Source organism: Budorcas taxicolor, chromosome 6 (assembly GCF_023091745.1).
Source record: "Budorcas taxicolor isolate Tak-1 chromosome 6, Takin1.1, whole genome shotgun sequence".
NCBI lineage: Eukaryota > Metazoa > Chordata > Mammalia > Artiodactyla > Bovidae > Budorcas > Budorcas taxicolor.
Genome location: NC_068915.1, coordinates 12,022,388 through 12,048,092, shown reverse-complemented (window position 1 = coordinate 12,048,092; position 25,705 = coordinate 12,022,388). Strand labels below are relative to the sequence as shown.

The 25,705-nt window shown below is 39.6% G+C and overlaps 1 protein-coding gene across 1 annotated transcript in view; it reads right to left on the bottom strand.

Annotated features, from left to right (window-relative positions):
• The window catches only part of ARSJ (arylsulfatase family member J), a 75,389-nt gene extending 57,838 nt beyond the window's left edge, over window positions 1–17,551 (bottom strand). Inside the window, exon 1 of the mRNA XM_052642096.1 lies at window positions 17,151–17,551. Coding sequence (XP_052498056.1) covers window positions 17,151–17,551 — 401 coding nt within the window. The remainder of the gene's footprint in view (window positions 1–17,150) is intronic.
• Between the last annotated feature and the right edge of the window lie 8,154 nt (window positions 17,552–25,705).

Genomic DNA, 25,705 nt, shown 5'->3' with positions numbered 1-25,705 from the left:
TCTTCTTTCCCTTTCTTAATATTATGACTTTTCAATTTCGCATTTCTCATCTGAACAGCTGATTCCCCTGCTACAGAATTAGGGAAATACTTATGAAGCAGTTGCCTTATATCAGGCATTTTATAGAACATACAAAGGAGAACAAATTTTCAGTGTTAGTTCCCAAAAACTGTTCTGCAATGAGCTTACCTACAAACTAGTTATTTTTTATAACTTTTATTTTATATTGGGGTACAGCCAATGAACAATGTTGTGATAGTTTCAGACACACAGCACTGACTCAGCCATACATATGCGTGTATCCAATTTCCTTCAAACTCTGCCCCATCCAGGCTGCCACTGCAGCAACATGGATGAACCCAGACATGACCACACTGAGCAGAAGTGAATCAGCAAAGAGAAACATCATATGATACCCCTTACTTGAAGAATCTAAAAAGAAATGATACAACCTAGTTATTGAATGGGCCTACCTGGTGGCTCAGCTGGTAAAGAATCCCCCTGCAATGCGGGAGACCTGGGTTCGATCCCTGGGTGGGGAAGATCTCTTGGAGAGGGGATCCACTACCTACTCCAGCGCTGGCCTGGAGAATTCCAGGGGATCGCAAAGAGTTACTGAATAATATTTTCCTTCTACTCTTTTCTCTGTACTGGGATACTGAAATGGTATTTGATGACAGGAGAAAAACTTGAAAGTCTTAACACATGAAAAGGCTTCTCTGCTATTTCAACACTGTTGTTTCATCATTATTTTCTATGTGCCTCCATGTCTCTCTCCTCCTTTGGATGTCAGTCTTTCATGCCCTCTCCACTGCAGTATTACAATGAAAAGTGAAAATGTCAGTTGCTTAGTTGTATCTGACTGTGATCCCATGGACTGTACCCCGCCAGGCTCCTCTGTCCATGGGATTCTCCAGGCAAGAATGCTGGAGTGGGTTGCCATGCCCTCCTCCAGGGGATCTTCCCAACCCAGGGAGAGAACCTAGGTCTCCTGCATTGCAGGCAGATTTTTTTTTTTCCAGCTGAGCCACCAGGGAAGTATTACAATACCTCAAGATTATTAATTGCTTCATCTTTAAAAGCATTAAAATGACATCATTATTTGTAAGAGAAAAAAAGCCCCACTGTAATCAAAGCACTTTTTGAAGAAAAAAAATGTATTTAAGACATTTAAAAAATGTGTTTAAGAGACTGGTGACTCTGTTGCTGCTGCTGTGTCATTATTTTTACATTTTATACACCAATGCCTGTATCCTATATTCTTGAGAGAATGACTGTATTACTGAAAAGGTACTATTTGTAGAACTCAGTCAGTAATTCATCTTCCTTGACATGTTGGAAAATTACTCCCAGAGTAGATTAAATAGGTCTGAGTATCTCAAACAATGCCCCAGGAGCCCTGGAAACTGAACAGAGGGGCTCTGAGCCTGCATTAGAAGGAAGGGGTTGAGGCCGGGAACTCCCTCCAGCAGTCCTGCTTTCATCTGTTTTGTATATGGGGCTATTCCATCAAAGAATTCACTTGAATAAAAAGTTCCACGGTTAAAAAAAAAAAAAGCCTGTAAATTACAGAACAAGTTTTAAGTCCAACAAGGAAATAAACCAATTTACGTATGGCAGACAAACATGCATGAACTGGCCAGCTCCTTGAGGTCAAAAGTAAGTCATGGAGAAAGAGACAGCAGTGCAGTTCCTGTGTAGACAGGCTGGGATGTGTGCTCAGACCCCGCTTCTGAGACCAGGAGAAGGCCTCCAGCACTTGGGAAGTGGAATAACACTTACGTGACAGGACAATGTGGCATGGCTACAGTTTCACACAAAGATTTAAGATTAAGAGACTCAGAGGAGGGACTGGAAAGATTCTTTCTATTCAGCGTTCTTTAAGAAATAAATCATTGAAAATTTCCTTTCCCATCAGTAGGAGAGTTTTTGCAGTGCTTGTCCTTAAAATCCAGGAAAGGGAAACATCCTCTGGTATAACCTTTTGATCTCAGTTGTAGGCGGTTAACTAAGGTGCATGCATGGCAACAAACATTCCTCTCAGCATAGCTTTTCTCAGTGTCTGCACAGCTCTTGACCGACTCTTTGGTCCAGAAAAACAACAGCAGAAGTCAGCAGTAATACAACTTGCTGAGGTGGTTTATAAGCTATTCAGGAAGTGTTTTACTACTGTGAAGAGCAAAAAGAAGAGATCATTAAAGTGGAAAGTTTTCGTCAATGACTGTTTTTCTAAAAATAAAAGCAGGTATTCTACTTTTAGCCATTTTAAACTGAGACGCAAAATGGATATAAATGAAAAACACTGTATTACAAGGAGCAAAGCCTTAACATCATAACTCTAACATTACAGGTGCAGAGCTAAGCACAAAGCATTGTCCAGACTCTATGGTCTTGACAGTAATCCAAGAGAAAGGGAGAAACGTGTGACTGCGTGCATGCTTGTTTGCATACACTTGACACCTAGTCTGAAGTAGCAGCACTTTCAGCATGATAGAAATCGAGAAGAATATTGAATTCATACACCAGGTTTTCCTGTTGGTTCCTTTTTTTTTTTTTTTTAAATCAACCATTGAAGACACTCTAGATGTGCAGGGTTTGTGTGGTTAAGTGACAAGAATGATGAATTCACCCAGTCAATACCATCCTGGGACAGCCTTGGGGCTGGACAGCCATCCTTGCTCTAAAAAGCCCCCTCTTCCACATTTACCTATGCTGTTTTTAAAGGTCTTTCATTTGAAGTATTAGGAAGTGGCTAAACTAGAACTCAAATGCAGATCTTCTGACCACTCTTCTCTTCTAACCATAAAATGAAATATATATATATACATGTATATAATGAAAATATACATATTACTACAATCCTTCAAACATCAAGGAGTCAGCAAAGGAAGGAGAATGGAGAAACAGAGGCTATTTTTCATCAGTGGGCTTTGAAATGTACAAGGTAATTGTCAAACAGGTTTCTCTAAATCATGACTTAATCTGCCTGAGTGAGTCCTTGTTTGTTTCCATTTTTGTGTTTTTGCTAACAGCAGAATGAATGACCTTAAAGTTGTACTTAATTCATTTTTCTTTCCAATCATACAACCCACTTGTATTCTACCCCAAAATTCTGTCTGCTCTGCCTGTGAAATGTACTCAGAGTTAACCTTCTCTGTCCGCCCTCTCCACAGCCCATCATCTCTCAAACAGGTTAGTGCTTTGGTCTCTTTACTAGGTCTCCAGGTCTTCCTGCTGTAAAGCTTATCTCTAGGATCTACCCTCAACACATCTGCCGAAGCAATTCTGTTAACACCCAAGTTGGGTGGTGCCACCCCTCTGCTCTTCACTTAGAGTGGAAGTCAGAGTCCCTGCCTTGGTCAGCAATGCACTACAGGACCTGGGTCCCTTGACCACCTTGACCTCCCCTCCCCTTACTCTCCCCTGCCCCTGTCTGACCCAGTCAAGCTGGACTGGCCTCTGGACAGTAAGTGAGCAGACCAGGAGTGCTCCTGTCACGGGGCCAGTGCAGTTACCATTCTGTCTGCCTGGAGCAGTGATGTAGGAGGCTCCCTCCTTCACCTCCTTCTTAGTGAAGCATTCCCTGACCTCCATGATTTTGCCCTCTTCACCCTTAACCCTTAATCTCTTAATTTCTGCCCTGTTTCCTGGTATGTTTTCCTTCACAGGGCATACTGCCTCCTGTGCGTCCTATGTCGTGCGCACGTTACAGTCGTGTCCCACTCTGCGACCCCATGGACTGTAGCCTGCCAGGCTCCTCTGTCCATGGGATGCTCCAGGCATGAATGTTGGAGTGGGTTGTCATGCCCTCCTCCAGGGGATCTTCCCGACCCAGGCATCAAACCCGCATCTCTTACGTCTCCTGTACTGGTAGGTGGGTTCTTTACCACTGCACTACCTGGGAAGCCCATTCTGCCTCCAGCACACTATATATCTGATCTAGAAGTGTCTCCTAGGAACAGAATATGAACAACATGAGAAAAGAGAGTTTCGGAGGTTGTGTTGACTGAAATGTTTCCCAGTGCCTAGAACAGTATCTAGCAAAAAGTAGGTGCTTAGTATTGAATGAATGAATAAATGAATTTCAAGGAAATAAAAACAAGAAGCCCAACCACATCAAGGATCGTTACCTCCTGAACTATTAACTGGTAATGGGAAGTTTTAGGAAGACTTACACCAAGTTTGACAAATTAGTCAATGCATAGTTTCTCCCCTAAAGAATGTCTAAGGATTTGCGTTTAACTTTGGGGATTTCCTTTACAAGACTGAGAAATATTTTTAACATTAACCTCAATGTTAAACATTAACGTTGAGGTTGATGTTCAATATTTAACATTAACATTCACCTACCTCACACATTTGTGATGTAGACTGAGTGGCAGTTTAACATTTCCTTCAAAAACTCTAAATTACCTATTTTTGTTTCTGTTGTTATTTTGAAATCTGAGATCATTCAGAGCCACACCAGAAAGGAGATCTGCGGAACTTCCTTGGTGGTCCAGGGGTTAAGAATCCGCCTTCCAATGTGCTTTAGAGCCTCCATGCCACAACCACAGAGAAGCCAGAGGCTAGAGAAGCTAGAGAAACCTGTGTGCCACAACTAAGCCCCTACAAAGCCAAAGAAGGAAAGAAAGAAAAGCGATCGGAAAAATGTTAATGTTAGAACCAAGTCATTAAATTAGTTTAGCAAATCTCAGACTCCTGATCCCAATGCCTCAGTTTTCTTTTGAAGGTAAGTGATGACAATGAATTCCTCAGCTATGCTAGGCTATGTACAACCCTGTAGAAAATTAGGATATACATGTATATGGAACTGATGCCAACTTGATCAAATTCATAGTTTGAGTTAAACAAGATCCCAAAATAAAAGTCCACTTTCTTTAGGTTGGCCTTGTAGTAGAATGGTTCTAAAAGAAAAAAGTAATGTGTCAAAATACCTACATTTCCTAGCACCTTTAATTTCAGGATGCATAAAGTGAGTGCTACATAAATGGTTAAAAAAGTAAAAAGAGAGAGATAAAGATGGTAATAAACAGTCATGGAACATTAAATGCCCAAACTGTACTGTTATCAATCAATGTTATTATCAATGTTATCAATGTAGTTCTCAGATGCACAACTTCAGCATTATCAGACAGAGTGACAGAGATATGGCATCTCAGGCCCCATTCTAGACCTTATGAAAAAAACTTCTGAGGAAGAGCCCAGAGGAACAAAAGGAATGAAGGCTTTAGCAAATTCTCCAGTGGTTAATATTTTGATTAATAATTTAAGTATTAAAAATTCTGAAAAGTAAACTTATAACATTACCCTTAATTTATATATAAAACAAATGAAAAACAAGAATGCACCCCAGTGTTCTCAAACTGAATGGGGAAGCCAGTTTGAAATGAGTTCTGGTTCTTAGAACAACTATATTTAACTCTTTGTTGTTGAACAGGATATTCATTTATTTCTACTCTAAAGATAAGCTGTACAGCTAGCTATACCAAATCCATCCTGTCAACCATCTGTGTAATGTAGTGGAAAATCATAGTTTTGGGGTTGGAATTCTAGTCTCATTACTTACCATAGGACTTTGGCAAAGGCATTTTACTTCTGAGAGCTTGATTTTTTTCTTATGTAAAATGTGGATATTAATATTTATACACAAATTATGAGGCTTAGAGAATATATAGTTTAGAAAATATGTATTATATATTACTACACACATATAAAATAATATATGTGCCAAATAATACTTAATACTTAAGTGCCAAATAAATGTCACATCTCTACTTCTATGATTTTATCTTCAACTAAATCTTTTAGATAGAAAAATGTACAATTAAATTAATTTTATAGCATTACAAAGACATCCAAACAAGACTCAAAGTAAAAAACTGAGTTTAGGTATTTGAACTGATACTTTTAAAGACTGTTCAAAAAATCTAAATTAAACTTTAATTGATGAATATGAATTACTCAGTTCACATAAACTTATTATACATTTATTATGGCTTTATCTTCTGTAAGAACTTGATGTGTTCCAAAGATATAACATAGTCTTTAACCTCATGATATTCAATCTCAAAGATAATCTTTAAATCTAATAAAGCAATTAAAAACTTCTTGAGTTTTTCAGATCCAAGATTATGGCATAATCTTTCTGTAAATTTCTAATAACAGATTTAGTGAAAATCTTAAAATTTTGATCATCTATAGTATACATTAATATTATAGTATACATTATTATGGCATACACAAATACAATTGATATTATAGTATTAGATTATATTATCAGAACTGTAATATACATTGATAATTATAATACTGTAATATATTGATAACTATAGTATAATATAGGTAGATAATTATTGATAAATATAGATTGATAGATATAACTATAGATTAATGTAGTATAAATTAATAATTTAGAATGTAGTTTCCAAGTATAGATAACTCATGAATCTTTGCTAGGTAGGAAAGCAGAGAAATTGGGTCAATTAACTTTTTTTCATGTTTTTGTTTGTAGATGCAAGGAACTAAGATTCATTCACATGCAGATGAAAGTGATTTTGTAGAGATTAAAAAAATTAATAATAAATGAGAAAAAGGGTAAAATGTAAGAATCAGGCGTCTGAGGAGGGAAGGAGCTCTGGGAGGTGTGTGTCTGACAGACGCAAGTGCTTCTGCCTATTGGAGGAAGGAAAGCAGACAACGTGGCTACTGATGCCCCTGGGTTCGGAAATTTTGTATCGGTAAGAGAAAGCGATAATTCACTATTGCCTCTTTTCTCTCAGTGGAATTTTGAAGTAAAGTAGTGAGCTGATGAGGGCATATTGGCAGCTTGAGATCAGAAATCTTGAAATAGTAGTTCTGAAGAACTGGACACACTGAACACAAAAATGCCCAGTGATTAAAGGATCACTCAGATGTCTGCTGCTATGCCCGCCTACTCACTGGACCTTCTCAGACCCTGAATGTTGCCAAATTATGCTTATCCAGTTTGTCTGGACACTGCATGGAACAATCCAGTACTCTCACAGGATCTTGTCAGTTTCCCCAGCCTTTTTCTCATGCAGGGCTACTTCCTTACCTCCTCCAACAAGTCGAGAACAACCAAGTATTGAGAAAGTAATCAATGTATCTCCTCAGCAAGAGGACAATGACTTAGTAATTATTTTCTGGCTTTTCTCTCCGCCAAGCCCAGGTACTTGGTAGACTGATACTCACCATATGATAGAGATATGATATTGATTCAGTCTGGTCAGTGGAGAGAAGAGTCCCATTCATTGCTTTAAAATGATCAACAATGTTCTTTGTTGGAAAAAGTTGTGTGCAACATGCCTTTGAATTCTAAGAATCCTCTCATTTGTATACTGACTGCTGCCTCTTATATAGGCTAAAAAAACGTGTACCCGTGTATAAAGGTGTAAACAAGTAGTAGTGGAGGGGAGCTGGGGGACGTAGATAGTCGGGAAGGATGCAATGCTATTTTTCCAGAAGACAATGAAGAACATTCTAGAAAAGCGAATTCTGCTTAGAAGGGAACAGGGCTTTAAGGGGAACAGCCTTGGTATTCTGGTAGTGATAATGAAAAGAGGGAATAATGGAAAGTGTTAGGAGACTGTACCAGAATCTTGTCAGAGGCCAGATTTTGAAGGTCCTTATATGAAATGGTTAGGAATTGGGCTTTAGTCTACAGGCAATGGCAGCTTCTAAAAGATTTTATGCAGCGAGTGGCATAATTTTGACTGTGTGATTTTGACAGAGATTTCACTCAGGTCTTGGCCTGCACTGTGGATTCAAATGCTGCAGGTAGTATAATCATTTAAGAGGTAATGAAATAGTGATCATAAAGCATACGAAATTCCAATCACCACGAAGCCTAGAACAAAATCTTAATTCAAAACTCTTTATTGCACACCTACTGAGTGGTCATCCCTGGGTTAAGCTAAGCTAGCATGCAAACATAAATAAGTTATAGAAATTATATTCAATAAAATGTTTTTTTAATTACTGTTGATTGAAGGAATTTGAAATAATTAATCACTGGCCTTTCCACTACCCAACTTTTAATTCTCATTTAGTGTGGTACTCTTAAGGTTACTGTTTAAACATACATCTGGCTTTTGCTTGTCACAGGCTTAGCAGGGTTCCAACAGATTCTGCCAAGCATGATGAGAGCAACACGCCAAGCGTGACAACCAACAGCAACACATACAACCTCCAAGTGCAGAAAATTAAAAGAAAAATAGAGCCCTAATCACCTTCTTGGACACTTCAGAACTAAAAATATCATATGAAAAACCGTGATGGATAAAACAGATTAAAACTGAAATATAAGGGATTTACTTGTAAATTTTTGTACTTATAGATTGAAATTGGAAAAGAGATATGAGTACACACACAGCTTTTAAAAGAACAAGTAGTCAGTTCTTTTAAAGTCAGTATGTGATTAAACATTAAGGAGATATAGTTCTAAATATAGAGGAATTTTTACTTAAAAATTATGTAATACCTGAAAGTCTTCCAATTATTTTCCTTATATGTTATCTCAGTTAAGTGCTACAACCTTTGAGATTGTCATTACTCCTATTCTACAGATAAAATCATGGAGTCTCCAAAAGATTAAATTACTCATTCAAGGTCATAGTCTGGACTTTCCTAAATCAGAACTGTAATTCAGATTTCCTCACTATATTCTGTTATTTCTGCTCTGTCACATGGTCTGCCGGAGGGAAATAAATAAGTGTTTACTCATCTTTCATTCATTCATTCTTCATGCCTGTTAGTACAAAGCACTGGATTGGCTGCTGTGAAATTTATGGAGGTAATAAATCAGCCTTGCTACTCAGGGGACCAGCGTGGGAACGAGGTGGAAAATCATGCCTAATAAGACAGTAACAGAAAGAATTATGTAAGGTCATCAATGGAATAAATATTTCTGGCTAAGGAATCATGGAAACCTATATAGGAAAGGTGGCATTTTAGCTGAGTCTTAATGAGCGACTGGCATTAGGGCCAAGTGAGATAGGGTGTGAATTCCAAGGAGTGGAAACAGTCTGTGCAAAAGGAGGGAGAAAGTCAAGTATGAGACAGGCTCGAGAAACACTGAATCATTCTTTTCGCTGGAGTACAGAGTTTAAAGATAAAGAAAGATAAGGCTAAAATGGTTTTTGAAGACCAGACTAAGGTATTTACAAATTTCATGGCAGAAGGAATGGGGTCATGAAAACAGCAAGGATATTGTTGAAGCCACACGAGTTTAGATTCCAATACATGTTCTGCTGCTTAGAAGCTGAAACACCAAAAACTTACCTAATTTCTCTAAAACATTCATATACCTATGAAGTGAGGATATACATATTTGATAAATATTTTTCAAAATTATAAAAATATTTTACCCTCAGGGTGATGTGAAGGTCAAATGACAGGATGTTTGAAAAGCAACTGGCACAAGGAAGCCCTCAGTAAAAATCACTTTCCTTCCCCATTCTGCGGTAGTCATTGGGAACCAGAGACTCCCTAGTTTGCTGAGGCTGATGATATAATGAGTCATGTCCAAGTAAAGTAAATGTGGTGGGTGAATTAGGGAGAGAGAGGAGGAAAAGCAGGAGGGACAAAAAGTCTTTTTTGCAATAAAGCACACAGGGAAATCAATGTCTCAATGAAGTTACACTCTTTGGAATATTTAATATCTGGAATGAGAAAAGAACATTGCTACACACTCTAATTATAACAAAGTAGAATACAGAAAAAGACTACATAAAAATGAATTCCATAATATTGCTACAGTAAAAAGTTCAAACGAAACTAAACTTTGAAATAAAAAGTTTCCACGCTGAGCTCCTGTTAGAAGCAGGAGTTCCAAGCTTTTGGTTCCTCCCTTGTCTTTGATCTCTGGGAGAGGTCATAAGGATGAAACAAAATGATCTGAACTTCAGCACCTGGATAAATTTACACCTTACAGGACAGCTATTCAGGAAACTCATCAGATTTACCTGAATAGGAATTCATTTCAAAGGGTGTCTTTTAAAAGACTCAAGTAGGGTCTTTGATCATAAGGGTGTGCCGATAGCTTACTTGACTCTGATTCTACTGTCAGGAAAATCCATATGGTAAAACAAGAAGAGACAGCTATTTGTTGAATGGTGTCATCTATTGAGCCATTCTTTTTGAAATGGATATGTGAGGTTTTTAAAGCCGCCCTGTCCATTTGCTGTTACATTCATTTTCCAAAGCCAAAGTGTTTCTTCCAAACTTCTCCAACTACAAACATTTTTCTAAATGTTTATGTATTATTTAAATATTTATGAATGCAATAAGTGAACTCTTAGTAACTGGTATTTATTGTGTACTTTTAGGGTGTGTAACACTACTTAAAACTAGGTCTTGGATAAAAGAAATGGATGGAAGAAGCATGCATGATCCTTAATGTTTACAATCTAAGTGTATGTGTGTGTGTGGGGGGAGATGTTGTGTGTATGTATCACATGTCTGTGAAATGGAACAATCAGGAAACCTTTGCTTTCTTGAATCTTTGTCCCAGGCTGGGTCCTGGGACTCTTCACTGCCCTGCTGCAATGTTTGTACCTGGACACAGCTCTCTTCAAGCTACAAAATACAAAGAAACAATATAGGACTAAAAATAACTGTGTGCCTGGGCACCTGGGGCAAATTTGCACAAAAAGATACAAAAAGACACACACACACACACACACACACAAAATCCCCACCAAAACTGCCATTTCTGAAGATCCAGGAGCAAAAACAGGGTACTGTGCATGTGCCCTGCACTCAATACCACAAAGGGAGGGGCAAACCATCTAAGCCACTCCTCCAGTCTGACCCCTGGACACACCCCTACCTTCAATCCATATAAGGAATAAGCCTGTCCCTTCTCCTTGGGGGAGGAGCAATGGAACTTGTTCCTTATTTTGCTCCATCCTGCAGCCAGCACAGGAGCCCCAGTAAAGCCTTGCCTGAATTTCTTATCTGGCCTTTAGTCAATTTCTATTGACTGGAGAAGGCCAAGACTCTGGCTGATAACAAAAGAATTCAATTACTCTTTCAAGGTTTTCAATACTGAGGTAATTGTTAGCTGACAATTTCATATCTGAAAATGATAGTTTCTAAACTACTGGAAGACACATTCCCTTGCTGCTACAGCCCACTGCAAAAAGCCAACACAGATCCTGTCTTCCTGGACAAAACCCCCAGATCTCCTGACTGTGTGCCTGACACTACAGTGTGGCTGCAGTAGTTGGCTACGGATAGCGAGGAGGCCCCACTCTGTCAATCTCTAGAAAGAAGCTGTAATTACAATTTGACACTTACATTTCCTAAGAGATCATCTGGAAAAATTCCCACCATGCTTTTCAGCTTCTTTTATTTGAATCTTCACAAGAACTGCAGTCTTTCTCCAATCTTTCCAATGTATCGTTCACTCAGAGTCTAATCTCTCTCTATGTATCACTGTATATTCTCTGGTCTGATTAAATCCTTCTCCCCTCTTAACTCCTTCTTTCCAAAGAGCCTTCTGTTACTAAAAATCTGTCATTAGCAAAATCCTCTATGACCTCATCTGTTTCCTGGACATTCCTTCCATCTTTTTGCTCTGGCTGATTGCTGGTTATCCTCTCAACTTAGGACGGTTCTTCTACCCATAGGCCAATTATCAAGGATTCCAAAGCAGGGATTGGGTATCTTCCTAGTAGCACTTCTACATGGTTTGGCTCCTATTTCTTTTTAAAGGCTCAACTTTTTTGAAACGTCAGGCAACAGATCAGAGGCTCATCATCTTTCCTGCTATGGGCTTCCCCGATGGTTCAGTGGTAAAGAATCTGCCTGCCAGTGCAGGAGATACGGGTTTGATCCCCCTGGAGAAGGAAACGGCGACCCACTATAGTATTCTTGCCTGGAGGATTCCATGGACAGAGGATTCCGAGGGGCTCCAGTTGATGGGGGTCACAAAGAGACAGATACAGCTTAAGAGAACTAGACAACAACACCAATCTTTCCTGTTAGAGTCCTCCAAATCCAGGCCCTGCACTCTCACTGCTGTGAAATTCCAGCAACTGGCTTACTGCACTCTTTAATACAATTTCTCCCATTGTTCTTAATGGTTCAAATATCCACCCAAGTGATCCATCAACTCCATGTCTGTCTCACACTGTGCCTTCATTTCTAAAGCTTTATCCTCCATCTCACAATTCTCCTATCATTTCTAAAAACTGCACTAATAAAATTTTGCTTCGGCATGCATTTCTCCAACTATCATTATCTACCTTTCCAGTTTTCCAAGTTGACTGTAGTATCCTCACTTCAACCCTAGACAGACAATCCATTGACCCTGACACTTTTTTAGAGAATATAAACTGCTTATAGTCTTCCTCTTTCCCTTGCCAAGTTTAGAGTCTAAAGACCCACTCTATTCACTTGGCAAAGCTCCAAATCTAGTGAACACCTCTGCAACAGTGCTTCTGCACTCACACAACTGAACACGGTGCAAGAAAAACAAGCGAGGACTGGTCTCTGTTTAAATTTATGACCACAGATCTCAAATGGGTTCTCATCGCTGCCCAATATTTTTACAGCACTTCTCTATTTAATTCACTTTCTCACTCTCCTGGAATATTTTCTGTCTTTAAACCTTAAGATTTTCGTTCTCATCTAATGACCTCATTTATTATTTCACTTAGAAAGTAGAATAATCAGAAGAAAACTACCTCATTCTCTAAAACCAAATCCTTCAACTCCTGTGAATCTGTACATCCATACCTGCCCTTCTTTCATATTAAAATGAATGAACTAGTAAAGAATAGCTTAGGCAATTTGGAAGAAGAACAAGTAAAAGGACTTACATTCCAAATATCAATATTTATTATAGCGCTACAATAGTTAAGGGAATGTAGCGTTGGCAGAAGAATGGACAGAGGTCAATGGTGTACAATAGAGTCCAGAAACAGACCCAAACACATACCTTTTCTGGTTTATGAAAAAGATGACACTGTAGTAAGTGGAGAAAGTATATTTTTTAACAAATAGTGTAGATTAAGTGAGTTTACATATGGAAAACAGTTTGTTTGAATCATGATTTATACCATATTAGAAATTAATTCCAGATGAATTACAGATGTAAACAAAAAGAAAACTATAAAAATTTTTTAAAAGACCACTGTAATGATCTTGATTTAGTCAAAGATATCTTAAACAGAACATCAAGAAAAAGATTATAAATAAGCCAACAATAAATTTAAAACCCTCTGTTCATCAAAAAACATTAAGAAAATGAAAAAAAACAAGTCACAGAATGGGAGAAGTCATTTGCAATTCAAATATCTGACAAAGGAATAGAATATAAAAATAACTACCACAAATCAATAAGGAAAAGCAATCACCTAATGAAAACTCAGGCAAAAATCAGATACAACTAAATATCCAGTCCATAAAAATATGAAATATGCTCAATTTCTTCAGTCACCAGGGAAATACAAACCAAACCATAATAGTATACCAGTGGATAATAACCAAAATGACTAAAATGAAAGAGATACGTACCAATGTTAGCAATAACGTGAAGCAAACAAACTTTCCATCACTAATGACAGTATATGGTGGCTGAGCCACTTTGGGTAAGTGCTGGGAAGTATCTACAAAAACTGTATATATATATATATACATATATTCCAATTATCCAGTAATCCTGCTTTTTATAGATACCCTAGACATATACAAATATATTCACCAAAAATATATGCAAGTATGTTTATGGCAGCACTATTAATAATGGCCCAACACCAAAACAACCCACATGTCATTCAACAGAATGGAAGAATATAGTATATTTACACAAAAGAACACTATTCACCGATGAGAATAAGTGGATTATAACTCCAGCTAACAATATGGGTGAATTTTACAATAAAATGTTAAGAGAAAAAAGCCAGACATGAAAAAATACCTTTTCTACAATTCTATTTATATGAAGTTCAAAAACAGGCAAAATAAAGTGTTAGAAGCTGGGTCGTGATTACCCTTGGGGAGTCGCAGGGGTTGTTTTTTTTTTTAAATTAATTTATCAAATCAAATATCCCATTACAAATACACATTATTTGATTTATCTTTGCATTTGTTAAATGATCATCATGGTATTTCAAGTGGGAAAAAATGAATAACAAAATAGAACACAAAAGTATTGCCAAAGATATATATTCAGCTCAGATTGCCAGTTTTTTCAACTCTAAAGTCTGCATGAAACACATCTAAATTTTGCAAAATTTATAACTCTCTTCTGAGGCCTTCATTATATTCTCTTAAGAAGAAATGATGTCATTGCTATATGTCTTTATTTGAAAAACTATTTTTTTAAAAGGTGGGAAAATTACTTTGAAATAAATCAAATGTAGGCAGCTGCTTTCTCAATCAACCTTTCTATCTGTAGTGTAACTTTGAACACTTACAGTGTTGTTTCTCAAAGCCCAGTACACAGAATGTCTGCATTACTCTCTCTCCTGGAATCGACTGCCACATCTTCTCAAAGTGGGGATAACAATAATAATCACCTCATAGAATTGTTGTAAAGATTCAATGAGATAAAAATGCATTATCTCGGAACACAGTAACTGCTCAGTAGATGCTAGTGTTTAATATTAACACTCAGTTTATATAGTATCATTATTAGAATAACTGGATATATTTGTTGAATTACTATTAATTTCTGGGCTCAACCCCAGACCACTGAAGCTGGAAGACTATACTTCAGCTACTAGCAGTTGGGCTGATTCTTTTGCACAAACTTGAGAGTCACTGTCCAGAGATTAGGGCTTACTTCTTTGCTCCTCACAGTTCCAATATAGGGATCTGTACACAGTGAATGCTTATTGACAGGCTGGCTTATGCTCAATACTGCCAAACTGATATGATGTAATTTGTTACAGAAGTTGGAATTTATCATAGCTATGTGCAGTATAAGGGAATAATTTTTACATTTTGACTCGAGCAAAATATAAAGCAAGGATTGTTAATAGTATCAAAAGTAGCTCCAGCTTCAATCACTTAAACTCTTCCTTCATAAATGTGACAGTTGTTGAATTCTATCATATTCCACATAACCTGTTCTTTCCCTTAATATAATTAATTAATTTAGGTTTTCTATTAACTTTAGAGGATCCAGAAATCATAGAAAAGTACCCATGTAGAGAGAGGACAAATGACCATATTTTCTGGGCTTGCATTATGAATATTAGACCCAGAACTAGGCTTCTATAACCACTTTCTTTCTTACATCTGTGTTCATTTAAGGAAGGTTCCAGCAATTTGTCTAAAAGGAGAACTGAAAGTGCAAAAGTCTTCAACTGTTTAATTCAAACAGAAATTTAAGTCAAATCACAATAGTTATTTGAACTTTCCTTTCTATAAAACAGTTACACAACTTGTTACACTGAACAGAAAAATTTAATAAGGAGAATCAATCTTTTTCTGAGATGTTTGCATTGAAAAGACAGGAGAGTCAACCTTTGACAACAAAGAAAAATGAGAATTTATTTCCACCTTGACTTCTGCTTCATGTCATTAATTAAACATCAAGATTAAAAGATAAAAACCTAGATATTTTATCAGTGCAAGACAATGCTTAGGAACTATATGTTCTTTGGTGAAAAAAAGTCTTAAATGCTCTATTGTGAAAGATAAATTAATACCATTTAGGTATATGTTTTTCAATTACTCTTGGCTATCTGAATAAATCCAAATTCTATAAATTTAGTCGAAGAGTTTCAGGGAAGCATTTACGACAAATTTATTTCAAAAACCAAATATAAGGATGTTTGGATTAGATATAAAGAACTTGACCCCCAGGCCATCAGATGGACTTATTTTCTAGCCAGCAGTCTGCTACTTTATAAATACCAAATGCCCCTGACTTTCTGATGCCACAGTTAACCTTTAGAATGACTCTGAAGTACAGTGAGTCTTCTTTACTCTCACAGGAAATGATTGGACTTTTTTTTTTTTTTCTGGCAGTGATGCTAACTTCTGACAGTTTGCTAAGCAGTGGAAATCGGGTAGTAAGCAAAAGTCTCTGCAAGACAGAGATTCCTACAAAATAGTCTTTATTTTTCCAATGGATACTGGCTACTCTTATAGGAACCAATTCCAAGAACAACTTCACTGAAGCAAGCCTCCCCTGAAACTGAAATCACAAGACTCATTCACTGAAACCTCTAAGGCTTTTCTTCTACCTCTGTCCAATGACTAAACCTCTGGGTCTCCTAGTTTATCTCCATTCCACAGGCTGAATTTGGATAAGCAAACTAGTTATAGTAACCTATATTCGGACAAGATAGAGTAAAAATATGAATATGAGTGAACGCCTTGAGTAAGAGATTCAGCTATTTAGCAAAGTAACAATAATATTAAAAACACTTTCTTAAGCATCCAAATAATCTGATTTTTTCTTAGAGTTAATCAGAAAATCCCCAGACTTGTGAGGTACAGTGGAAAACTTCGGATGAATTTTAACTCATATCGAGCATTTACCACCGTATTTTCTCCCATTTTGAGAACTGCCTTGGTGATTACATATTGCCTTTCCTAATGATCTTGTAAGAGAAAATTACCTATCAAAGACCCAGACAGAGTCCCATGTACACTGGCCAGACTTTACACTGCCTTCCATGTTTCTTTGCCCTTCTCTCTGTGATTACCTGTGGCTTTGATTATTCAATTCTAGATTTACAAATAAACCAAGAGTCCAGAAAAATTTCGGTCTGTGTCTCTTATCAGTGACGGTGACTAGGAATTCTGACACCTGAAACAACATCTGAGCAAGCTCAAAAGCCAAAATCCATTTAGAAAAGAACACTTCTGGAGATCTCTGGTTGGTAGATGGGAGTTTATAAGTTCTGATCTCATTTTAAAATTCTGAACACACTTCACAGCAGGCTCTGAGAGTAAGGAAAATGAGACTAATCTAGTGAGGAGACTTTCAAGATCGTCAACAGGACATCCAATTTAATACCCACCACAGCTAAATGCATTTTATCCATCCATTCATTCACTCATTCATTCATTTAGTTTCCCATATTTACTGCAACTCCATTAAGTTAGGGGCTGCATCTTAATTAAATGCTTAAGATATCTGCAAAGAATAAAGTAACACTTACTTTCCAGTAATAAACTGACTCCTGGACGGTGTGCAAATAGGCTGGACATAGTAGTTCTCCAGTTTAACTCCTTCGGCAGCAAGCTTGTCAAGAGTGGGAGTCTTTATCTCTGATCCGTGGTAACCCACATCTCTAAACCCCTGATCATCCGCTAGGATGAAAATGAGATGGGGCTGGGACACGGCAGTTACGCTGGGCTCCAGTCTCTCTCCAGTTTGAGCTCGCAAAGCCCCTTCTTCCTCCTCCTCCAAGCCCTGGCCCCAGGACAGGTAACCGTAAGTGAGGAGGCTGAGAACCCAGAAGCCTGCCAGCGCCCCCATGGCTAGCATCTTTCTGGGCCAGACCCAGGTCTGTGGAGAAGGTGGCGGAGGCAGAGGCCCCGCGCAGCCCCTGGGGGCCATTCGCTCTGGTCCCAGCTGAGACTCCAAAGCAGAGCAGCGCACCCCGCGCCGCCGCTGGCGCACGCATGCACGCAGGAGGGTCAGACTCAACAGGCGGTGGAGGGGCTCCACCTGGAAAGAAGTCCTGTTCTCCTCTCAGCTGTCCCCACGTCCAACTGTAATCTTCTAGAAGTGGTGGCTTAAGGGATGGGACGTGTGAGAAAACAAGGAGTCGCTTTTCTCCACCAAATTGCACTTTCCCCCCCTCCTGGCTCCCCAAAGTAGCTTCCACGCAAAAAGTCAAAGCCTCCACCCAAAAGTTCCCAAGAGGAAAACAAAAAAAATCAAGTAAGGAACTGAGAATCACCTTGGGCAGGAACTCCTCGTGGCCAGAGCTTTTCGCCCTCGAGGTTGAGGAGCTGAGGAGGGTCTTGAGGAGGAGTTGGGAGGCGCGCGCACTGAGGGATGTGGGATCGGCCGTCGGTCTAGCAGTCCCCTCAGCTGGAAAGTACTGGGAAGCTGAACCGCCGATAAAAAGCTCTAACCCAGGCAGATAAAGAGCTGCAGGCAGTGAACCGGCTTCCGGGTCACTTTCTCCACGCTTTCAGGGCTCTCTGTTTCTCTTTCCTCTCCCAGGCGTTTGCCAATCTCCCCGACACTCACCAGGCGGCCAAATGAGTAAAAAGCAGCCCGCTTAACCGATCTCCCTCCACCGTTGACCACCCCTTCTCTGTAGGAACTTCTCCTCGTCCCTGGAGCGCACGGGGACGCAAATCGGTCCCTGACCCCGCGCCTACTCTGCGCCAAGCCCACTTGGTCTTCGCGGGGTTGGAGCGCTGCAAGCTGCGTGCGTTTTGTCAGCTAACCAACTTAGTTCTGGCACTCGGAGTTCTTGGCTGCCTCCACCCTCTTTTCTCTCCAGTGAATCACAGAACCGTACTTTCTGCTTCAGCTCCCCCAGGAAGAGGGGGAGGGGTAAAGTCGGTTTAGAGGTTCGATCGTGCCTTTTTCCCTTCCGGGAGGAGGATGGAAGAGGTAAGAGAGGCTTTGTCAGGGGCAGTGCTGCTCGCTGTTTGAGCCCTGCGGGACCGTGGGCTACAGCTTCCCTGGGTCTCCAGGAGGACTGCCTTCCGTCCTTCCGAGATGGGAAGACGGCTGCGGGAGTGGGGAAGAGGGAAGCGGGCGCTTTACTTCCAGGGTCTGCAAATCAACATCCCGCTCACCCATCCCGAGAGCTGCGCCTGCAAACTTTTTCTAGCTTCTGGAGGGAGTGAGAAAGGAAGCGCAGGAGAAACAACAGAGTGCGCAGACACACTGTCTTTTCTGGTTTTCTTTTACTAGCCTCCCCCTCCCCCAATTTTTCCTACTTCTTTTATCCCCGCCTCTTTTTTTTTTTTTTTTTTTCCCCAAACAGTCGCTACTACAAGTTGAATTTCCTTTGGCTATTGCTGGCCTTTACAGTCTGACTTCCTGATTAGCGTCTCTCTACGTGAAGATACTGAAATCGCCTTTTCTTTCCATCTCCCCACACTTACCCACAGCTGTCTCCAGCCAAGAACATGCAGAGGAAGAAGAGCTGCACGTTCCACCCCCAGGAACCACGAGGCCGGTCTACACTCCTGCAGTAAAGAAACCTCCATTTCCCATCTAGAAATTCGGGGAACTCTGCCCGCCCCCGCTCCCCTTTTTTAGAACTGTGGAGTAAAACAAAAGCTTGTCTTGATTGTGAAGATACGCCTGCTTTTACTAGAGTCGTGTTTTTAAAGCCCTGCTCCAAGACAGGAAGGGGGTTTAAAGTATCTGATGGGGAGGCAATCAACGCCAGGAACCACTGAGACATACTTTCCCCCTCCACAAAGTTATTCAGCAGTTATGTATTGGGCACTACTATGTGCTGGCACATAAAATGACAGATTCTGTTTGTTGCCTAGATACAAATCTAAGTTTTACTTAGCTATTTATCTTTATGTATTTATTTACTTATTTATTTTATTGAAGTATAAATATTCCATCATGTTGCTAAAGTTACTAGGCAAAATGTGTAAAATGGAAACTTAACACCTTTGAAACTTTCTATGTGCTCCATGCAGTTAATTTTGCTAACACGTGTGGTCTTCCATTAGGCTGTTTTCTTCTCTGAGGCCATTCTGGTTAGTCTGTGGAGAGATGGGCAGTTTTAGAAGACTGCTTGGGAATGTGATCTTAGCAAGTCTGTGAGTTAAATCACCCAAATATGTAATGAGAGAACTGAGTATTGGGAGACTGAAAGCACTGTGAGGTAATGCTCCCAGCTCTGGGCCTGATCAGGTGCTTCCATAGAAAAGAGGCAAATGAACATTCAGATCAATCCACTACTTTTAGTTGGGGAGAGTAGAAGGCAATGGCAGCCCACTCCAGTACTCTTGCCTGGAAAATCCCACGGATGGAGGAGCCTGGTAGGCTGCAGTCCATGGGGTGACTAGGAGTGGGACACGACTGAGTGACTCCACTTTCACTTTTCACTTTCATGCATTGGAGAAGGAAATGGCAACCCACTCCAGTGTTCTTGCCTGGAGAATCCCAGGGACAGGGGAGCCTGGTGGGCTGCCGTCTATGGGGTCGCACAGAGTTGGACACGACCTGCAGCGACTTAGCAGCTGCAGCAGTGATATAACACAAGAAGTGTCTCTGTTGCTACTGCAAGAGGGAAGGCTATTTTCAGTTCAGATTCCAAGCAAGAATAAAAAAAATAAATGTTCAGTTCAGTCGCTCAGTCGTGTCTGACTCTTTGAGACCCCATGAACCACAGCAAGCCCCGCCTCCCTGTCCATCACCACCTCCTGGAGCCTACCCAAACTCATGTCCATTGAGTCAGTGATGCTATCCAACCATCTCATCCTCTGTCGTCCCCTTCTCCTCCTGTCCTCAATCTTTCCCAGCATCAGGGTCTTTTCAAATGAGTTAGCTCTTTGCATCAGGTGGCCAAAGTATTGGAGTTTCAGCTTCAACATCAGTCCTTCCATGAACACGCAGGACTATCTCCTTTAGGATGGACTGGTTGGAACTCCTTGCAGCCCAAGGGACTCGAAGAGTCTTCTCCAACACCACAGTTCAAAAGCATCAATTCCTTGGCGCTCAGCTTTCTTTATCGTCCAACTCTCATATCCATACATCACCAGTGGAAAAACCATAGCTTTGACTAGACAGACCTTTTACCAAATACCATGTACTAACTGTAGTATTCTGTGTACTGATAAACACACACACACATATGCTCTAAATATTTATATAGTGTTTTACACTCTTTACCTCCTCTCCTTCTCCACCAACCATATAAGGAATTTACCAATTCAACAAATATTTGAGGAGTTGGGCCAGTGCTACAGGCTGGAAACATAATGGTGAACTAAGTTTGGCATAGCTTTTGTTCTGAAAAGCGTTAGCCAGTCATGTCTGACTCTTTGCAGCGCCATGGACTGTAGCACACCAGGCTCCTCTGTCCGTGGAATTCTCAGTCAAGAATATTGGAGTGGGTAACCAATCCCTTCTCCAGGAATATTCCCAACCCAGGGATCAAACCCAGGTCTTCTGCATTTGCAGGCAGATTCTTTACCATTTGAGTCTCCAGGGAGCCTCACGTGAAAGTTTTAGGCACTCCTATCTAACTCTTTGCAACCTGGTGGACTGGACTGCAGCCTCTGCTCTAGTGGAACTTAAATTGTGGTGGGGAAGAAATATACTGATGATAAACTAATCATCACCAAACTCTAATACCTATTATTCTGTGGTATTCTGTATAGCTATTCAGATAAGTATTCAAAAGTGAAGAAACAATTCAAAGAAATTTTAAAAGAAAGTTGCCTTAGACTGGGTGTGGTTAGTGAGTGGGGTGGTATAAGAAATGACCTTCAAATTGAAGGCAATGTTATTTTGCTTGTTATCCCCTTTATGCAGGAAATTTAGACTTAGAAATCTGTCTGACTTCAAGACCCATGTTTTTCGAAAGATATTCTTCCCATAAGTGGCTTTAAGATGTTTGCCAGCCACACAGCACAGAACACAGCTGCTAGAGTTGGAGAATTCTAATTCCCACACAAGGCATGCAGACAATCCACAGGTAGGATGGAAAGGCAGAACTCAGCCCTAAAAAAGCCACTTCTAGAATAAACAAGACTAACACAAAAGGAGACCAAGAACTGTTTACAATTAGTAGTAAGAGCCAAGGAACAAGAATGGTCATGCCATGGCAGACCAAATGAGATGTGACTTGAAGGGTAAAATCCATCAGCTGGGTGCCCTACCCATAGTAGGGAATAGGTAAGGGTTATATCCACATCCATAAGGAAGACCTGAGAATAAAATCAGAGGCAGTTGAATGGTCTAGCCTTTATTGTACCTCTACTGATATTTTAACTACATAGACATCACATTTCTAATTATAGGATTGGGTTTCATGCACTCTAAGCAATAGTTCTAACATCCTCATGAAATCCAAAGTTAAAGGCCCTCAATAACTTCTAGTTCTTTTCTGAGCTGGTATTTTGGTGTTCAGGCATCAGCTTCCCTATGGAATCACATCTTAGGTTTATTTTGGCTTGGATGTGGTCACATTGCAAATATACTCCTCTAGTTATAGAATGATTATATAAAAACTAAAGGTATTATTTGGCTCAGTTTAAAAAAATGAGAAAAGCAGGATTGTTTAGAGATGAAATTAGTGTGAACTGATTATTCATGCAAAACAATCAGGAGGTGAGACTAAAGCTATGTCTTAAAGTATGATGGAAATTTGGGAAGGAAAAGAAGAAGTTGAAGGACATTTCATGTAAAAGAACAGAGAATACCAACCGGCTGAGACACATTTGGACTGGAGGAGTTTGGGAAATAATGTTAGAAAGTTCAAGTGACACCAGATATTAAAGAGCTTTGAAAGGTATGAAGGGCTGGAACTTGATTCCAGGGGCATCAGGAGTGATAAGGTCCTTTAAATAGGACATAGCATGATACTATATTCTATTAAATCTTATTAAGGTTATTTCTGGGATTTATAGAGCTAAACTACAAATGAATTGCCTCAGTCAATAAAAGTTTGAAGAATTGTAGTTTCACCCTGAGAGTACCAAGCCTCTTGAAGATTTTTGTTTTAGAGCAAGACATGATAAAAAAATACAGGAAAAGAAATCCCAGGATGTTTTTAGGGAGAGATTTTAGGGAGTAAAGACTAGAGTCATACAACTGTCAAAATGGGTAAAATTTCTACAGTAATATATTCCTTATGATAAAGAACTATGCTATGGCTATGTCCTCTGACACCATTTTCTCCTTCTGAGGAGGAAGATGAGATGGCTGGATGGTATCATTGATGCAATGGACATGAACTTGAACAAAATTTGGGAGATGGGGAGGGACAGAGAGGCCTGGCATGCTGCAGTCTATGGGGTCACAAAGAGTTGGACACGACTAGGAGACTGAACAACAACAAATGGCTATGTCATCTGATGGAAGAGAGCATTCATTCAAAGTGTAGAAGGAGTAAGCAAATCAACTAAGAGGAACAAAAGGGACAAAGGAACAAGAGACACAGATATGACTTCATTTAATTGGATAATGTTAATGGAAAAGTTTACTGGCTGGGTAAACTGGCAGGATCCTCACTACCAGAAAGGGGAGCTCAGAGTAAGGTACCACAGTGTGGCCTGGAGCCCCTCAGTGGACATACCAAGGATATTGGATGGTCAGGGGTGAATGGTGGCATGAAGGAGTGGATATGAGAAGCCTATCTGTAAATAGAGAAGCTAAGAAAGCCACAGATGAGCAGAAAAATGGGGAGCTGCACCAGGATATCCTTGAAATATTTATATTGCTTCTCATCATAAATATGACATTTTCTGTAGCCTCCCCAGTATGGATGGACAGAATTTCCCTAACTTGCAAACCACATACCCCTAAACAAGATTTTGGTTTGTTTTGTCTTTGCCTAGTAAGATAAGCATGCCTGTTAACGCTATTTTCTTTTCTGCTGTAGGTTATTTATTTTCAGCTAAACATGTACTCAGATACTTAACAGATACAGCTAATTTTTAAATGCATCTTTAAAAGATGTGAAGATAGTCAATCCAGGGGTTTATAGACTATAACAAGATTTAAAATCCTAATTGCTGCTTGTTTGGGTTTATAAGTATATTAAGTTCTTAAAAATGAAGAACATCACTAAGTTTAGACTTGAACACAAATTGTCTAAAACATGGTTGTCCTATATAGTCATCTTCACATGGCTTCCATATAATGAACTTCTTGTTGATCATTAGTAACTCTTTATTAGGCAGGCCATGGATCTAAAGCTACTTTGAGTCGTTTGTGCTCAGCCGTTAAGTCATGTCTGAATCTTTTGCAATCCTGAGGGCTGTAGCCTGCCAGGCTCCTCTGTCCATGAGATTTCCCAAGCAAGAATACTGGAGTGGGTTGCCATTTCCTCCTCCAGGGGATCTTCCTGACCCAGGAAGCATCTTCTGCATTGGCAGGTGGGTTCTTTTACCACTGAACCACCTGGGAAACCCCTACTTTGAGTCATGTTACAAGAAACAAAAGCTCTCTGAATAAGGCCAAGTAGGATGATTAAATGTCTGGTTTAGTAATTAAGATCATTTGCTTTCTTTGAGAAAGTCTCTGTTGAAATAAGCTGTAATTTATAATGATGAGACACTAAATTTTCAACTTAGTAAAACTGTAGCTAGGCTTCCCTGGTGGCTCATTGGTAAAGAATGCATTTACCAATGCAGGAGATGCTGATCTGATCCTTGGGTCAGGAAGATCCTCTGGAGAAGGAAATGGCAACCCACTCCAGTATTCTTGCCTGGGAAATTCCATGGACAGAGGCCTGGGAGGCTATAGTCCATGAGGTTGCAAAAGAGTCTGACACGACTTAGCAAGTGAACAACAACAAAATTGTGGCAGCCCCAAAGTAGCAAGGTTTTTGACATTAGAAACTCGGAAAAGCTGAACTCTTAGAGAAAAGATTTTTCTTCCATTCTGTAAACATCTTTACATGAAAGCAGGAATTGAAGTGAAAGTCGCCCAGTCATGTCCAACTCTTTGCGACCCCATGGACTATACAGTCCATGGAATTCTCCAGGCCAGAATACTGGAGTGGGTAGCCTATCCCTTCTCCAGGGAATCTTCCCAATCCAGGGATTGAACCCAGGTCTCCTGCATTGCGGGAGGATTCTTTACCAGCCAAGCCACCAGGGAAGCCCAAGAATTATGGAGTGGGTTGCTGTTCCCTTCTCCAGGAAATCTTCCCAACCCAGGGATTGAACCCAGGTCTCCTGCGTTGCAGGAGGATTTTTTACCAGCTGAACCACCAGGGAAGCCCCATGTGAAAGCAGACTTTTAAACAGGCTGCTTATTATGGGAAAAGATGGTAATTTCTATAATTTTAAAATCTGTTTTTATTGCTTAAATTGTAAATAAACTTCTATATTATTTACATATAATTTTCTTTTTAGAAAAATCAGTTCCTAAGCCTGGCTGCTCATTAGAATTCTCTAGTGATTTTTTAAAAGGAAATTCCCAGTTCCACCCAAAACCTAATTAAAATATCCAAAGTCTGAAAATACTTAAATGAGAAGAAACATTCCAGGTGATTCTCATGTGTATTGAGTTTTGAGCACCAATGATTTGAATTGAAGGCATTAAAAAAGTTTTAATGGGATTGCTTAATGGATAAGGTTGGTGAAGTTTACCAAATATTAATATAAAGTGGGAGACACAGCTGAAAAATAGGTGGATAAGCTTAGAGTCAGAACATTCTATGATTGAGCATCTAGTTTTTGTAATATGGCAGGAAAAAGTACAGTTGGGATGTGACTAAACCACCAGGATCTAGAAAAGAAGAGAGAAGCATTAGCGTCTAAGTTGGTGATTATCTGGGACAACCATCTGTGCGGGCATTGGTGGATTCCCAGGCCAAATGTAAAGGGGTGCTGACGTCCTGTGATTGAAGTGGTCTGGTGTCTGGTCTCAATGGGGTGAAACAGATGTGAAATACAGAGTCAAGGCTAATCAGTAAGAGTAACTTCTTGATTGGATATCTAAGAAGTAGCATATTCCTGATTATTAGCTTTATGAATCTATAGTAATCATATGAATTTAAGAATGTAAGAATTGATTGAAATAAAGACTAAAAATTGTATGAAT